The 17,443-nt window shown below is 33.2% G+C and overlaps 2 protein-coding genes across 5 annotated transcripts; both read right to left on the minus strand.

Annotated features, from left to right (window-relative positions):
• Window positions 1-3,843: 3,843 nt before the first annotated feature.
• LOC114191758 (pantoate--beta-alanine ligase-like) lies at window positions 3,844-7,004 on the minus strand. 4 transcript variants are annotated; one of them, XR_003606006.1, is made up of 5 exons: window positions 6,047-7,004; window positions 5,587-5,700; window positions 5,254-5,385; window positions 4,451-5,133; window positions 3,844-4,221 (listed from the first exon to the last, which is right to left on the minus strand). XR_003606006.1 is itself a non-coding variant. In XM_028081135.1 (4 exons), the coding sequence occupies exons 1-4, from the start codon at window positions 6,611-6,613 to the stop codon at window positions 5,122-5,124; spliced, it is 825 nt and encodes a 274-aa protein (XP_027936936.1). In that variant the 5' UTR covers window positions 6,614-7,004; the 3' UTR covers window positions 4,432-5,121. The 4 variants fall into 4 exon arrangements, 2 of the variants coding, with proteins under 2 accessions (XP_027936936.1, XP_027936935.1); XR_003606005.1 differs by having other exon boundaries at window positions 4,451-5,039; window positions 6,047-7,003; XM_028081135.1 differs by lacking the exon at window positions 3,844-4,221 and having other exon boundaries at window positions 4,432-5,133.
• Window positions 7,005-11,847: 4,843 nt separating this feature from the next.
• On the minus strand, window positions 11,848-14,411 carry LOC114191967 (L-cysteine desulfhydrase-like). Its single transcript, XM_028081445.1, has 2 exons — window positions 12,773-14,411; window positions 11,848-12,300 (listed from the first exon to the last, which is right to left on the minus strand). Exon 1 carries the CDS (start codon window positions 14,230-14,232, stop codon window positions 12,796-12,798), a length of 1,437 nt encoding a protein of 478 aa, XP_027937246.1. The 5' UTR covers window positions 14,233-14,411; the 3' UTR covers window positions 11,848-12,300; window positions 12,773-12,795.
• Window positions 14,412-17,443: the final 3,032 nt, after the last annotated feature.

A 17,443-nucleotide genomic window follows, 5' to 3' on the forward strand; every position in this document is an offset into this window, starting at 1 on the left:
ACATGTCTGATGTCCATTAAAACTTGTGTATGAATTACTTCTGTTTTGTGAATGAAGTAAAACTTCGTGTATGGATTACTTGTGTTTTGTGATAATGCAGTGAAACTTTGTGTATGGATTACTTGTGTTTTGTGATAATGCAGTAAAACTTCGTGTATGGATTAATTTGATGAAATCAATTAAATGTATATCCTGTTAACATCAAAGGAAACCTTATAGGATAAAAGTCACAACATATAACCACTGCTATTTAATTACAGCACAATTGTTAAACACAATTGAATTACAGGATAAAACACAACCATGTAAAACACAATTGAACTTCTCATTTCATTCATTACTACCATATTACAAATATAAAACACTTCCCCAACAGAAGTTACTTCAAACTTACTTAACCATTAAAGTTCCATACATAACTAATCACAGCTAAATAATAGTTACTAAAAAACTAGTTGCAATTGAACTTGAACAGCAACATAAAAACAAAGATAATTGTTAATGTCCACGACAAAAGGAAAAAAACTTGCATGAATCTCCCAAACTTTTTCTCTTCTTGCAATTTCGCCTTCAATTTCTCATTTTTCTTAATCAACTCCATTATCACTTTCTCCTTCTCCAAACACACTTCATCTTCTTCAGTTCGTGTTCTACCACTGTCTTGAAAGTCCAGTGCATTCCCTTCATATTTAGAATCCTCTTCATTAAACCATTCGAAGAAATTGCAATGAGAATTGGACTGCATAAATAAAACAAAACCATTAAGACATCAAACGAAATCAAGTTCGCCCAATAAATACCAAATTTGTCACTTACAGCCCAGTTTCTACATCTCCAAAATAATCTCCCGTTGTTCTTCACAGTCGTTGCCTTTAGGAGCAATAATCTTTCCCCACACCCACACAGTTTGGATGTCATATCCGACGACGATGAACATGTCTGCGAAATTTTCGAACCACTACTCCTCTGCATACAATGAATCCCTCTGCTCCCACTTTTCATCACCCTAAAATGATCTTCAAACTTCGATTTTGGCTGCCAATGAATAAAATACGATAACCCCCCAAAACAACACGAACACTCCAATTTTAGGGTTTTAGAATGACCCCCAAATCCCTCTTTTAAAACGGTTCTCATAATATCAAGACCACGTGTTGTTCATCAATTCCTCTCAGCTGAAAACGGGATCCTTACGTGGCCATCCGTTAGACACGTCTGAATTAAAATTAACGGAGTTTAAAATTGGGGATCAATTCCATTAGATTTAAAACGTGGAGGACTGAATATGACCAAACGTTACGTGGGGGACTAAAACCAAAAATTACCCATACTTGAGGGACGACAAACATAATTAACCCTTAAAAGATTATTGAATAAAATTGCATGAAGAAAAACAAATGTATAATTAAGGGTATGATAAAATAAAAATTGTTTTAGTGATGATTGAGATATAACGAAAATTGTTTCAGCAAAATAAAAAAGTTTTAAACAAAAATTAATAATAATATAATAAAGAAGATATATTTGTATATAACCTAGTAAATGAAAGGTTTATGCTATTGAATATTTAAATTGAGAGTGTTAAACATTTTTATGTAAAAAGAAAATATACAATAAATAAAATATTGAAAAAAGTATAAATATTCGAATGTGAGAATTAAAAGTATTTAATTGACATATATCATTTAAATATAATTACACGAAGGATGTAAATTAATTTTATGACAAACCAAATAACTAGAAAAAATAAATAAAAAATGAAAAGTGTACAGTAGTTAAGGCTTGGCCTTTAAGAAATTATCTTCCATATTATAGCAAATGCGGGCAGATGTAAGAGATGAAGAAAACTTTACAATTACGATTCATTGATAAGTTCAAAAACTATAAAAGTTTCATATTAAAGAAATGAAAATTGTAAGACCCTTTTTTCTATTATTAATAATGGCCTTGGGCCTGGCCTTGCTAAGGGGCCTGACCTTGCTAAGGGGCCAGAGTCAGCCCATTAGGGACCTCCAAGAACCCCCTTCAGCCACTAACTCTCAATGTGTTCTCCCGTTTCTAGAAATCAGTTCCTCACCTCCCTCACAGACATGAGGCAAAAGCTCTGCTAGGGCACAGCTAGCTCCTCCCTAGAGTCAATCAAACTCTACCTCCTCGTAAGTAGAACTCAAAAACTCGTGCCCCTTTCGTTTCTTTTCTGTTTGGGAGCTCTGGTTCAGATATAACCTCTGCTAGGGCCGTAGTTTTGGTTCTTTTGTTCTGTTTTCCAGCTCCGTAAGCTGAAATGTGTAGTGGTGCTCTTCCTCGTGTGTCTGTCCAGGTAAGGAAAGCTAGAGTTTTCACATTTTCTTGAAGTATCTTGTATGTTTTGGCTCTATTTTATGTTTAAGATGCATGTTTGATGACTGTGATTGTATAAGAATGAGGTTGGCTGTGATTTGTGTTGATTTTCTGGTTTGGGCATGAGAGAACCCTGTTGTTTTCGTCCAAGCGAGTCACCCTCGCCTAAGCGAAAATAACAGAAACTCACCCCAGTTTTTGCTTGAGTTGTCGCTCAGGAGACGAGCTTCTGCTTTGAACGATGAATAATCTCGCTCAGGCGAGAAGGTCTCGTTAAAGCAAGAACTCGCAAAAGCCTACAATGCTTCCTGTTTGCAATCTCACCTAAGTGAGAGCTTTTAGCTTGAGCGAGAAGCTTCTGTCAAATATGTGAGAGTTCTCTAGCTTGAGCAAGATTGACAGCAGAATTACCTTAATTATTTGATTGCTTCCATGATTGATTTATTTACCCTTTTTAAAAGCATGAAGTATGATTCCAACGTTTTATGCAATATGTTTGTGTTTTTTTCAGTTTTTGTCGTTTGGGATTTTGAGTTTTTGTATGTTAAAATAAGTGAAAATATGTCAGTTTATCGTATCAATGTGGTAGGCCTATAAGAGGAGAGTCAGTTTATCCAACCACCCCACTTACATTGCACTCAGAGCCTTCGCCAACTTCAACAACAATCTGCCGTTGTAGTGCACATGAGAACCAAAAACAGGAATACTTACACAAAGAAAGTAAGGTCTTGGATTTTAATAGGAGGTAGCCAGATTCGGGAGTTAAGTGAGAGGACACTTTCTGGTTTACAAAAGTGGAGTAGCACAATTTCATTATTCATAAACTGTTACTTAATGTCATTTTCTTAAGAGGGTAAAAGTAATGCAAAATAATGGAGTTGTATAAGATGAAATTCGAATAAAACACAAAGGGAATGAGTAAAATTTACTCTTACTTTTTATTATAAAAAACTGAGATAGAACAAAAATCACAAAAAATGAGAGGATTGGACAAAAGTACACAACAGAAAGAAACCAAGAAAAAGAAACATTGGATGGAACAGAGCTGCTCAGTCCCTTGACAATTGTTACGAAGTTTCATGTAGGATCCTCATGGACCTAGAAACAGAAAGTCCTTCTTGTGACCCATGGTGAAAGCAAGATGCAGACTCTCAATTAGTGGACAACACCAACAACTGTATAATCTATTATAATCCCCGCATAAAGACAATCTAATACTCAAAAGGTGCAAAGAGTAATTACAGGGCATGACAAATTGACATCATTGCGTCTGTGAGGCAGCAGGTCCAATGAATTATTTAGTCATAGCAAAGTCACAGCATACATTGGAATGTAAGGCAGCCACGTGATAGTTTAACACAATCTTAGAGTAGGAATACTTCTTCAGTTAAAAGATATTAAAGACTAAAACAACTAGAGAATGCAGAACAACAACAACCAGCATCATGCTCATAAAATGTAACTGAAGACACATCTAATTCAAAATCCAAAGCCGGCCAGGAATGAGTAAAACGTGTACCTCTTTATTTCTCCTTCATTTTAGTGGGCCGGGCCCAATTATAGACTACGAGTGATGTGAATTAAATTAGTGTTTCTGATCTTCCTTGTCCAACTTCTCTCACCCATCCCGCACAAGCCGCCGTTCTGCATATCTCTTCTCCTCTACTCTCAAGATCTTGTTTTTTTGTTTTTTCAATCCGATTTTTTCGCCTCAGCCGGGACGCCACAGCCACCCACCATGTCAAAAGCAGTCGCCACCGAAAATCCGATACCCCTCCACCTTATTGCGGCAGAAGGCCGAGAAACTGTTGTCGGTTTCCGCCATGGCACCGTCATAGCCGATATTCAACAACACTGGTTGAACTCCACACCATATAATAACTATTGCGCAATAACAAATAATTTTATCGTATCAATGTGGTGGGCATATAAGAGGAGAGTTAGGATTTAGGTGTTTTTAATAGAACTGAATTGTTTTGAGAGTTATAGGGAGTAAACATAACTGCCACTAAGCAATTATTAGCATAATACAAAATAGGAAAAGAAGGAAGAGAGGGGAATATTTATTCAACCAGAAAATTCACAAAAACGGATCCATAAGGATAATTACCAGATTTCCATTCCAACATAGTTCCTATCTAGCCTCAAGGTATGTAGAACAGACTGATGCTAGCGTTTTGTCCTTGGCACAGTTTTGCTGGAACAAAACCATAACGATAAAATAAATCTTGAAGAAAAAATAGTTTAACCTTCAATACAATTATTTGCACTAAGTAAATTTCAGTCCTCTTCCTCTCGCATTCATGGAGGTTTTATTCAGCATATAGTTGAACTCGTGTGTGAATAAAACACGCATGAGTTCCTGATTAAAAAGGAAACAACCCACTTCATTGATTCCTAGAAGTGTCCACTGGTAGCAGCTCTCTGCGAATTTCATAATGCGGAAAAATGCATCTACAGGTAATCATGCATGGTTAGCAAAAATCTATCATGATCTATAACAAAGAACTGTTAAGCATGTGGTCCGAACTATGAAGCGTGTGGTCCGTGTCTGAGATGATAGAAGGTGACTAAACACCTATGGACAAGTTGATTTCCATGTTGTCTATAAGTCTGACTTTCCCAAACCATGCAGCGACACAGAAGACCACAGGACCCTTGATCTTTTCCACTTTCTCCAAATTATTTTGATCAACAATCTGCAGGAATTCGTATGTAGTTGCATTAACAATGCCTTCTATTATTCAAAATTCTGCATTCTACATCTGTACTGTTTTGGCTTCATTCAAGGATCTGTTGGGTCCAAATATATTTTAATAAGACATACATCATTGCCAAAGTAACTCTGGCATTAATTCATTAATCATGCGCTTTCAAATTAAGCACAGAACAGAAAAACATTTTGCATCTTACCTCAGCATAATCAACCCTTCCACCGGCCTCAGAAATACACTGGATGACCAAATTCCTCAACTTCTCACAATGCACTTCACCATCTTCTGCTGCAGATTTAGCTTTTAACAAAGATTTATTTATTGATATTGCCTGAAAAGGATTGAAATAAATCTCTCTATATAGAACGCAAAGTATACTAACAATTTGTTAAGGCTTAGTGCAGCTGAAAGTGAAGTGGATGACATAAGAAAAGCTCTGGAACATAATCATTACATATTCTTTCAAGATGCTTTGCAGTTTAATGTCACTGCTGGCTTTGAGCAGTTAAAAATAATTGGTTAAACAAAATACCTTTCCCCGCTCTTCAGGTGAAAGGTGCACATTACGTGAACTCATTGCCAGGCCATCACTCTCACGTGTTATTTCAGCACCGATCACTTTTATGAAAAAATCAAGATCTCGAACCTACAAAAATTATTAATAAGTCAGTCTACGAACCAACATCTAACACAGTAGTAAGCATAGCATAAACAAATTTGGTCGAACTTGCTAACGTCATTGATTTTTCATTTGCGACTGACATTGTTCCCAGAGAACTAAGTATGATATTAGCATTAATATGTTATAATTCAAAGACCAATTTACTATTAAGTTGTATAACAGACACTAAGTCATAGTTTTAGTTCAATAAGGAACTAAATTAACACCTATTTACACATTGATAGCATAAATTGTCAATTACCATGTTTAACCAAAAATATCATTTTTTTTCTTATAAATCAAAAGAGAAAAGCTATGAGAACTTGGTTACCATCCTCTGAATAACTCTCAACTGTTGATAATCTTTTTTCCCGAACACAGCCACATCCGGCTCCACAATGTTGAACAATTTGGTCACAATAGTAGCCACCCCTCTGAAGAAAATGGGCCTACTTTTTCCACACAATCCCACTTCTAGCTTCTCAGCCCTCACCCAAGTCTCGTGCCCCGACCCATCACCACCAACGCAAGACGCCGCCGCGCCACCTCCCTGACCCGCCACGTCACCACTGTTATTTCCATAATCATACAGATTGCGAGGGTGGAAGACGACGTCGACGCCACCGGGCAGCGCAGCGAGTTTGCGGAGGTCGCCTTGGAAATCGGAGGGGTAGGTGGAGAGATCCTCGGAGGGCGCAAACTGGCCCGGATTGACGTAGATGGAGACGGCGACGACGTCGCAGAGGGAGCGGGCCTGGGAGACGAGAGAGAGGTGGCCCGCGTGGAGAAAGCCCATGGTGGGAACAAATCCAATTAGCTTGCCTTGGGCCCGCATGGAGCGAGACCAGTTTCGCATCTCGTTCTTGTCGGAGATCAACTTTGGGGTTGTTGTGGCCATTCCAATTTTTTAGAATATTACCCGAATGAAATGGAATGGAACGTTCAACGGCAGCGACGCAGCGTCAAATGGCTGGGGGGAAAGGAAACAACGGCAGCGTCACGTGAGCTCGTGAGTGATGGCGCTCCTCTGGCTTGCGTGCGGTGGCCGTCAATGGCTGGGAGGAAAACAACGACAGCCGTGAGTGGTTGCGTTGCGAGACTGCGGCTCTGTGGCAGCGGCGCTGGTCGTGAGTGGTTGCGAGCCTGCGGCAGCGGACCGTGAATGGTGGGGGTAGACCGTCAATCGACAGTTCACCATTTAGGTTATTTTAGGATGATGAAAGTTAGGAAAGGAGAGAGTGGATTTGCTTTCCTTTTGGTCTCTCTTACTCTCTGCAAACACTCTTAGAAACACGAACATCTAATAAAATTGCATAAAAAAATAAATGAATAATGAAAATTGTTTCAGCCAAATAAAAATTAATAATAATATAATAAGAAAGATAGATTTTATATATAATCTGGTAAACGAAAAATTTATACTATTAAATATTTAGATAAAAATGTTAAATACTTTTTGTGTAAAAAAAATAATAAATAAAATATTAAAAAATATATAAATATTCAAATTAAAAAATAAAAATATTTAATTAATATATATCATTTAAATATAACTACACAAAAATTATAAATAAATTTTATAACAAATAAAATAACTAGAAAAAATAAAAATATATACTAGATAAAACTTACCTGCAAAAAAGAAGTAACGGCATTTTTTTCTAAGAATATTAAAAGAATAGTAATGAGTAAAGAAAATAAATTATGCTACTCATACTTCTCTTTAAGAAAATATCTTCCCTGTTATAGCAAGTGTGGAAAGATGTAAGGGATGAAAAAACTTTACAATTACGATTGATAAGTTCAAAAACTATAAAATTTTCATATTAAAGGAATGAAAATTAATTAACGAATATTTATTTAAAATATAAACTTAATATTATTAGACTCATGAGATAAAATAAGTATGTTTTCAACAATTATCTAATAATCCCATAACCTATCTAGAAGGAGTTTTTCTTTATAAAAATATAAAAAACAAGAAAAAAAGATTAATTTAGAAATATACAATTTATATTCTACAATCCTTTTCTTTATCTTTATATATATATATTCTTGAGGCCAATTATCATGTCTTAAAAAATAAATACTACTTATAGCATTTTTTTTAAAAAAATAATATTTTAACCTATTTTTTTTATTCACTTTTAATATATTATTTTAATCACTATTATATATTTTTTAATGATGTAATGATTTAATGATAATTAAAATAATGAGTTAAAATTAAATAAAAAGAATAGATTAAAATATCATTTTTTTTATGTGCCAAAAACAGAGCATAACTTTATGTGGTTCATTATAAAAGAAATACTTCCAAAACCCTATATACAACTCAGTGACCATTCATTCACTCCAGAAATATTATATCACAATCAAATTGCCAGCTTAAAAGTTGATTTTTGGTACTTTCCTTGAAAGTAATATATTTTAAAGTACCAAATTCAATAACTTTAAAGACGGGGCAGTGGTACAATTAAAAAAAATCCAGAACTTAATTTAATTATTTCTATTCTATGTTTTTTTTTTATCTCAATCTTCAAATGAAATATCAATATTTTAAAAAGCATTAATAATTGAAAATAATATTATAACATATTTTAAATTATTCATAACTAAATCAAAATATAATTTATATATTTAAATATTTATGAATTTCATTATAATATAACTTATATAATAAGAATGCACTTATTATAATTTACAACTATATTAAAAATATATTTACATTTACCTTGTACACCAAACATACTAAAATACTATTTATAAAAATTGTAAATAACATTGATATACATTATATTAATTTAAACATCATATGATTAACTTAAAATAATCTTAATAATTTTTAATCTTTATCATGCCATGTTTTTTCTACAAGACAAAGACATAATTAAAAGGACAATGATACTTTAACCTCTTTTTTTTTTATTTACTTTTAACTCATCATTTCAATCATCATTAGATCATCACATCACATCACTATAAAGAATTAAAATAAATAATCTAATGGTGATTGAAATAATAGGTTAAAAATAGATAAAAAAATGAGTTAAAATATCATTCTCCATAATTGAAATTGATCAAAACACAAGATGTGCCTCCATCACAGAATTACACATGTAGAAGAAAAAAAAATTGTATGAAAGTGCAGTCCATTCAAAAGTGAATATGAAATGACACATGATATTTATTTCCCTGCACATAGCTTATAGTTCATCACAGAAATGAATGATTCGTGCATTATTTATCAAATAAATATCATACAAAATACAGAAAAAAGGAAAAAATCAAGCATTAGACAATATTAACTTTGCTAAAATATGAACACATCACATTTACAACTTGGTTAAATTTAAAAAAGAGAAAAGCATAATAATATTTTAAGTCCCCCTATGAATAAGCATCGTAACAGTAGATAATTCGGCAGCTAAATCATATACTCATAGTATATGAATAATAGGAACAGATCTAATAAATAAACTTGATCTTCTAAACAAAATAGTAATCATAAAATTGGCAAGATTATGGTAACAAAATAGAGCTGTCTTGTTGCTGTAATGTAAAATGGACATTTCTCGTGCTTCTTATGCTCAAGCCCTCGAAGGAATAATCTGCATTCAATTTCCACATACATTTTTGGCATGTCACAACAAATCCAAACATAACCCACCTCTTCATTTCTCTCTTTATGTGTTGTTTTCTAATACCTCGATTCAGAACCTCAGCATTTGTCAACCGAAAAAAGAGAGAAAATATATGTAGTAAAATACCAACAAGAAACCAGTTCACATTACAAATTGTAAAATCTTTTTTGGCTCCGTAAATACTTCTTCTCCACTTCCCTGCATTACGTAGTGCTCTTGTTTGTAACATAAATGAAATCGCAATCATTTTATTCTCAATTCAACGAACATAAGCCTTGGATAGTTATATGAAAGTGTTGCGACTAAATTTCCATAGGTTGCATCAAGAAAGAACAGATTCTAACTGTTCACCAAATAGAAACAAAAGCTAAAATTTAATATCTTCTGCAATCAATATTGTTGTTCCAAGTTTCCACAACACAAGTAAACTAGTGAAATACTAAAGAAATAAAGACCACTGGAGCTAGCCTGATAACCAGTCTCAACTCTGAATCTGTTAACTCCAGAGTCAAACAAAAGGACTCGCATAAGTCATACTAACAATCTCACACACAGAAAAGGAAGGACAAAAAAACCCCAGAGATTCAAGCAAATGAAAAAAAAAAAATACAAATCAAATAAATGCTCAAAGTGGAACTCAACAGGATGAACAAACAAAAGTTGAACTTAATAAAAAACAAACACTTAAGAACTTTTAATCATGAAAAGCTATTCCAACTTTTAACCACCATTAAGACCTAAATCAGTTACCAGAATTAAAATCTCTTAACCCTTAACCCTGCCGCATTCTTCCCCGTCATAACAATCTTTTTAGCCAAAAATAGATACGAGGTGATTTGTAGTTGAAACATTCAACCTCTAACGTGAGAGTCAATGTTAGAACACATTTCTCCAAATTGGCAATCCAAATAAAATAGGTTGAACTTACACAATAGATAGGCCTATAAACGCAATAGGAGTATGTGCCTTCCGTCTCAGAATCTGAGAATCATACTTCACCAACTAAATACAAACGTTCATAAACTTATAACAATTTTACGATTTTATGGAAACTCAAACATTTGGACTACGTAAAACTAAAAACCAAGCTATTTAAGGATTCAATGATAAACGGTTTCCTAGGTATGAGACAATTGTAAACAATAGAAAGGCACATCTTTGGCATTAATATTGGCACTAATCAGCCCACCTCTTCAAAATTTATTGGAAGGTAAAAGATAAAAATTGCAGAGAACAGTAATTCAAGTGTCAAAAGAAAAGACTAAACTTTTGAATGGATATTTTATGCCTCTTTTTGAACAAAGAAAATACAAAATTTACTAACCTGTTCTGCATCACTTTATATATATTGATGCATGTAAGCAAATACACCATGACCAGAATATGAGATTTGAATGTATTTTTTTATGTAACATTGTTCACCAATACAGACAAATATACATGTATTATGTCAAATGCATTATCAAACAAATTAAAATAACTATGGAATTAAAACAAAAATAAGTACATTTAACAACAGGATGATACTCAGCCTGTCATGAGACAACAGTAAAGTTGGAACACGGTAAAAAATGAACCTGCTTCTAAATCTCTTTTAAATCAAAATCCTTAAGAAAAGGAAGATTAATATGCTCATTCAAATAATAATGATATTATTACGACAGTGTCAATTAGTGGGTTAAAGAATTGAAAAATAAAATCACCTGCTAAACTTTACTGTCAAAATTGAACTTTGCTTACTTGTAAGATGTTTTTCTTATGACCTTCGTAGCTTGACATTTACTGGAAAACTCTGATGTCAAAATTGAACTATGCGTACTTGTAAGTTGTTTTTTTTATGACTTTGTAGCTTGAAATTATGCATGCACAAATTAAGTAGAGTAAGCATGCTCAAATTATCCATCAAACGACTAAAATGTTGTCACTATTATTCATAGGATCTTATGAGATTCATTTCTATTATTCCTATGAAATTTGTGAATATTATCTAAAATGTCATCTAATGGAATTATGGAACTATAATTGTGTGCTTTCAAAGGTAGATAAGAAGGTTGTCCTTGAGCATTTTGATTGGCAGGAGAATAAAGTTGACACATTAAGAAAAGTAGCATTTGAGCTCCAAGATTTGTGCAAAACCGAAGTTTCATCCAATCACAGAAGCTACACACCAATCACCCCGCTTACATTGTGCTCAAAGCCTTCGCCAGCTTCAACAACAATGCACCATCATTGTCATGGCGGTGCACATGAGAACCAAAAACAGGAATAATTACACAAAGAAAGTAAGGTCTTGGATTTTAGTTGTGGGTAGCCAGATTCAGGAGTTAAGTGAGAGGACACTTTCTGTTTTACAAAAGTGGAGTAGCACAATTTCATTATTCAACCAATAATCATAATCTGTTACTTAATGTCATTTTCTTAAGAGGGTAAAAGTAATGCAAAATAATGGATTTGTATAAGATGAAATTCGAATAAAACACAAACGGAATGAGTATAATTTACTCTTTTACTTTTTATTATAAAAAACTGAAATAGAACAAAAATCACAAAAATTGAGAGGATTGGACAAAAGTACACAACAGAAAAAAACCAAGAAAAAGAAAAATTTGATGGAACAGAGCTGCTCAAACCCTTGACAATTGTTATGAAGTTTCATGTAGGATCCTCATGGACCTAGAAATAGAAACAATCCTTCTTGTGACCCATGGTGAAAGCAAGATGCAGCCTCTCAATTAGTGGACCTCACCAACAACTATTATAATCTATTATAATCCCCGAATAAAGACTATCTAATACTTAAAAGGAGCAAAGAGTAATTACGCGATATGACAAATTGACATCATTGCGTCTGTGAGGCAGCAGCTCCAATGAATTATTTAGTCATAGCATAGTCACAGCATACATTGGAATGTAAGGCAGCCACGTGTTAGTTTAACACAATCTGTGACCAGGGTTGAACAAAGTTAAAATAAAGAATGTAGGAAAAAAAAAAACAAATGAAACACGAAGGGTACCATATGCGAGTACAAAAGACAGCGAATCCATTCTCAAATTTGAAAAAATAAGGTATAGTACTAAATATCTCCACCATTAAGCCAGGCTAATCATTTGGTTTTGTGAGACACTTACAGTAGTTCCTTAATATTATAACTTATACAAATATATTTGTAAAGCATACCCTATATAAATCGGGGCGGTAGTAGAAAATACTGAGATTAAAGTTATCGAATTGCACTACGAAGCTAAACTGCAAATCATCTCAGAGTAGGAATACTTCTTCAGTTATAAGATATTCAAGACTAAAACAACTAGAGAATGCAGAACAACAACAACAGAATCATGCTCATAAAATGTAACTGAAGATATATCTAACTCAAAATCCAAAGCTGGCCAGGAATGAGTAAAACGTATACCTCTTTATTTCTCTTTTTGCAAATCACTCCGTAGGAAGCCCGCTGCAAATTTTTCCATCCTCCAAAAGCTGATTAATCGCTGTTTTAAGCTTCTGATAATCATCAACAGTATTATAAACTTGATGAGATATCCGGACATAACCTGTTATATACCCATTCTTGTCCCTGGGATCCCTATCATCATTCCTCAAAACCTGGTAATATACAGGAACCTCAGTTGCATGATAGACCCTTAGGTACGACCTTAACCGCAAGGCATCATCATCACTCATCACACAGAGCTTAGAAGGCAACCCCACCATAATCATGCTAGCGCACATCTCAGGAGGAGACCCTAGAATCGTTCCCCAAGACTCCGCTAACATGGTCCCCATTTTCACTACCTCATCATGGTTCCTCTGCATGATCCCCGCAATCCCACCCTCGAACCGATTCACGAATTCCAAAATCGACGGCACAACAAGTTGGGGGCTATAGTCCCGCATCCCAACCCATGCACTCTCAACCGGTAACCCCTTTCCGTACTCCTGGGAAACGATAGGGTGGTGCACGTCGTTTGAATTCTCTTTACAGTATAAAAAAGCCACCGAAGGCGGAGAGAAAAACCACTTATACAAATTGCTCACGTAAAAATCAGCCCCAATTTCCTTCACGTCCACGGGCAAGCTTCCAATGGCGTGGGCGCCGTCGACGAAAACCTGTTCCACTCCTTGCTCTCTGCAAACCTTAATCAATTCGCGAATGGGGAGAACCACCGAAGGCATAGACGTTACGTGATCGATTATCGCTAACCTAACTCTTCCGCCGTTGAGTTTACCTTTCTCAATGCCCTTCTTGAACTCGCTTACGATTTCCTCGTCGGAACGCACCGGGAACGGGAGCTGGACCTCGACGATTGTGCCACCAATCGGAGTCACGTAGGCTTCGATGGACTTCTTTACGGCCTGGTAGGCACAGTGGAACATTATGACAGAGTCCTCCCGGCGAAAATGTCCGTGCACGAAGCGGCGACCGATCTGCTGGAGGACGATGGCGGCGGCCGTGGTGGCGTTGTCGACGAGTGAGAGGCGGTCGATGTGGTCGGCATTGATTAGGTCTGCGACTATGGCGCGCGATTCCAGGATGCCGCCGCGGAGCACGTTAAAGAAGAAGTCGTCGGGCTGCTGGAGAAAGCGGAGCTGCCATGCAGACTGCGCGGCGAGAACGGAACGCGGGCAGCTTCCGAAGCTGCCATTATTGATCCTAGCGACGCCACGTTGGTGGTGGGAGAATTCCTCGCGAATCTCGGAGTCGGAAATGGAGTGGGCGAGTTTGGGTTTCTTGGCGGCGCGATGGTTGGGCTCTACGTCGCCGTTTCGGTGGATTTGGTTATCCATGGAAGGGTTTGGGATGGGGTTGTGGGATTGGGGAAGAGTGGTCATTGTTTGATTAATCGGAGGGTTTGAAGTTGGAGATAGCATCGCTCGGGTGAACAACTGGGGACTGAAGTGGAGAGTGGAGCGGTGAAGATTGTCGTTATTCACTTCCTTTGCTTTTTTTTTTTTTTTAATTTATATTTTGACGAGTAAGACTGTGTTGTCTTGCCTCCTTCTTGCCTTGCCTCCTTCTTTTATACATTTGAAGAACAAGAGACGACCATAGCGTCTGCGTTTTGGTCTTCTATTTTTGTGGCAGACCCATTTGGGACTTTTTTTTATTACATTTAGCATAAATGTTCAGGGTTTGGAATCTGTGAAGAGTTACTCCTTTAAGAGTTACATCAACAAAGATTTTATTCAACTTTTAATAATCACCTTATTATGTACAAGTAGCTTTCCATTTTTTTTATTTGTCAATTTAGTATAATTTTTTTTAAATTATGTTTCCTTCTTTTATTAGAGAGAAAACTCAAAAATGTATAGCAAGTAATTTGCTTAAAATTGTATTAAACATAAAAAATTAAATATTTTTTAATGAAAGAACTTATTAAATGGTTATAAACTGGCTGAATAATCTGTTCTAAATTGTGTAACTTAATTATAAAATAGTCTTTAAATTAGTGTTAGGGTGATTTTTTTTCATGATTTAATTGTAGAATTATTCACAAAATTTAAGAGAAAGTATTAAAGATATTCACATTTCAAGATTAATATTTACGCATATTATATACTTTTAATAAAATGGCATTCGCGTTGCTTTAAATTTTAAATAGACATTCATGTTTTAAAAAAATATATATTTTTACCCTATTTTAGTAAAGTTATATTTGTCTTCTTTCTTTATTTTATGTTAAAATTACATATTGATTAAAACTAAATTAGTAAAAATTTAAAATTAAATTTTAAGATATAAATTATTATTTTTTATGAAAGTTAATAGTTTTATTATTATATATCAGTTATTGATCATGAATAGAGCCACATGATACACTTACGTAAGATTATTTTAGTATGCTAAGCAAGCTATTTGAAGAAACAATGAAGAAAATGAATCTCGGAAACGTTTATTATAATGAACTTTGCGTGAATCAAATTGTGGGAAAAACCTTTGTACAGTGGTATTAAGTTTCTATGCTTCTTTGAGTGATAAGGAATTCATTATGCTTGAAGGTAGATTTTTAATTTGTTCAATAGTGATTTTAATTTATTAAAATTTTCTTGATTTGTTAGAAATGTTCGAAAAATATTTTAATCAATTAAAAATATAAATCAAGTCTGCTATCATGCTCTGTTTTGAATATGTTTATTTTAAATTATTAAAATAAAGAATTAATAGATTAAAATCATTAACCTATTATAAAATATTGAAATATTTTTTGAAACTTATATTTTTAAGTAATTAAATATATTTTGATTGATTAAAACTTTCAAACACATTCTACGTGTCTTTCTCATTTCAAAAATAGAAGAAAATAAATAAATCGTAAAATTTTATAAATTATTTTGCCTTCTTTTAAGAAGGAGTTTAATTTCTCACCTAAATTTTCATTGTTTATATTGTGCTTTTATTGCAAATTTATTCCTCCAACTAATTTTTTGTTGTAAAGGTTCTAACTTGAATAAAGTTTCAAAGTTTTTCTTGTAATAAAGTGTTAGAAGAGGATCAAGTCTCGTAAGGTTTAAGACTTACTTTCTTGATTGTGTTTCTTTGTTTAATGTTTGTAAAACTTGAAGAATATAGTAATTTGATTTAGTTAGTCGTTGAATAATTGAATGTAGCTCTAGTTTTATAGTGAAGTATAATTTTGTGTTGATTCGCTCTTTCCTTCTCCAAAATTCATATACTATTTCTTGTTTTAAAAAAATCATGCATTGCACTGTAAATTTGTCATTATTTGTGATATTAATACCTTGCTCAAAGATTGAATAAAAAATTCATTTAAAAAGTTCAAAAATTTTAAAAGGTTTAATTCACCTTCTCAAGTTGATCATTTTATTCTAACAAATCATTAAATTATAAAATTTCTTACAAAAATAAAAGAAATGTTATTTTAGAAAAAAATTTAAAATATAAAAGTAAATAAATATGTATTGAATATATGATTAAATTTATTAACTTATTATTATATTTCTATGTTGTTTTAAAACAAGTATAAATAAGAATAAAAGAATATGTAGGATTGTTAGTTTTTTTTAGGTTTAATTAATATTTTGATTTTAATATTTATGAAATTTATTCGATGTGATATATTAGTTGTCTCTCTCGATTAAATCTTTTTTTGTTTTAAATGATTAATGTAATTTATTATATTAAATTGCTATTAATATAGTTTGAAAGGTAACCACGTGTCATTTTATATTTCTCGTTTCGTGTGAAAGCACCCCATATTTAAATGGTAATCCATGAAATATCATAAAATTGAAAGTAATAATAAGAATAAAATAATTAATCTAAACATTCAGAACCATCAAAAAAAGTAAAGTATTTTTTTTTAAACTTTAATTATCTTTTTACATAAAACCCAAACTAGAATTTAGATCTTGATCTTATTTTCCTATAACAATTGTGGTCTTTTAATTTTTATTCTCTAATTAAAATTAACTATAACAAAACTAAACTCTAATCTAATTAATAGTTTTGTATAGCATTTTCAACTCCTCATTAAGATATATGTAAAAAAAATTTCGAAACTCGTAAATTGAAAAGTATCGAAAACCAAATCCAGACAAAAAAACAACATCTTTAATCTTAATACAAATGTGACAAACAAAATAAAAACAACAGTAACACAAATAGAAAGAAAAAACATATTAACCAGAAATGAAGATAAAAATATTGATACACACAAACAACATGATAAGATTCAAAGAATCTAATATGTCAAAACTCTTAAAAAAGACTATAGAATAGAAATAGCAACACAAATAAATCAAAATATATAATATAATCAAGATTGGTTATAAGAGAATAATTTTTTAAATAAATCAAAATATATTTGGACGGAGCATTTCAACAATGCTTAGAAATTGAAATGCTTTGCATTTGAATTGCTTGCAATTAAATTCGATTCATTTTTTAAATAATTTGTTTGGATAAGGAAATTAAAATACCTTACATTTCAATTTCTTGTTTGGAAAAAAAATTGAATTTATTGTGAGATAAAATTTATTTTTAACAATATTTATTTTAGGCTTAATTATGTTTTAAGTTCATGATAAATTTGGAAACTCGACGATCAAGAAGGGCCCGACG

This window comes from Vigna unguiculata, chromosome 7 (assembly GCF_004118075.2).
Source record: "Vigna unguiculata cultivar IT97K-499-35 chromosome 7, ASM411807v1, whole genome shotgun sequence".
In the NCBI taxonomy this organism is placed as follows: Eukaryota; Viridiplantae; Streptophyta; class Magnoliopsida; order Fabales; family Fabaceae; genus Vigna; species Vigna unguiculata.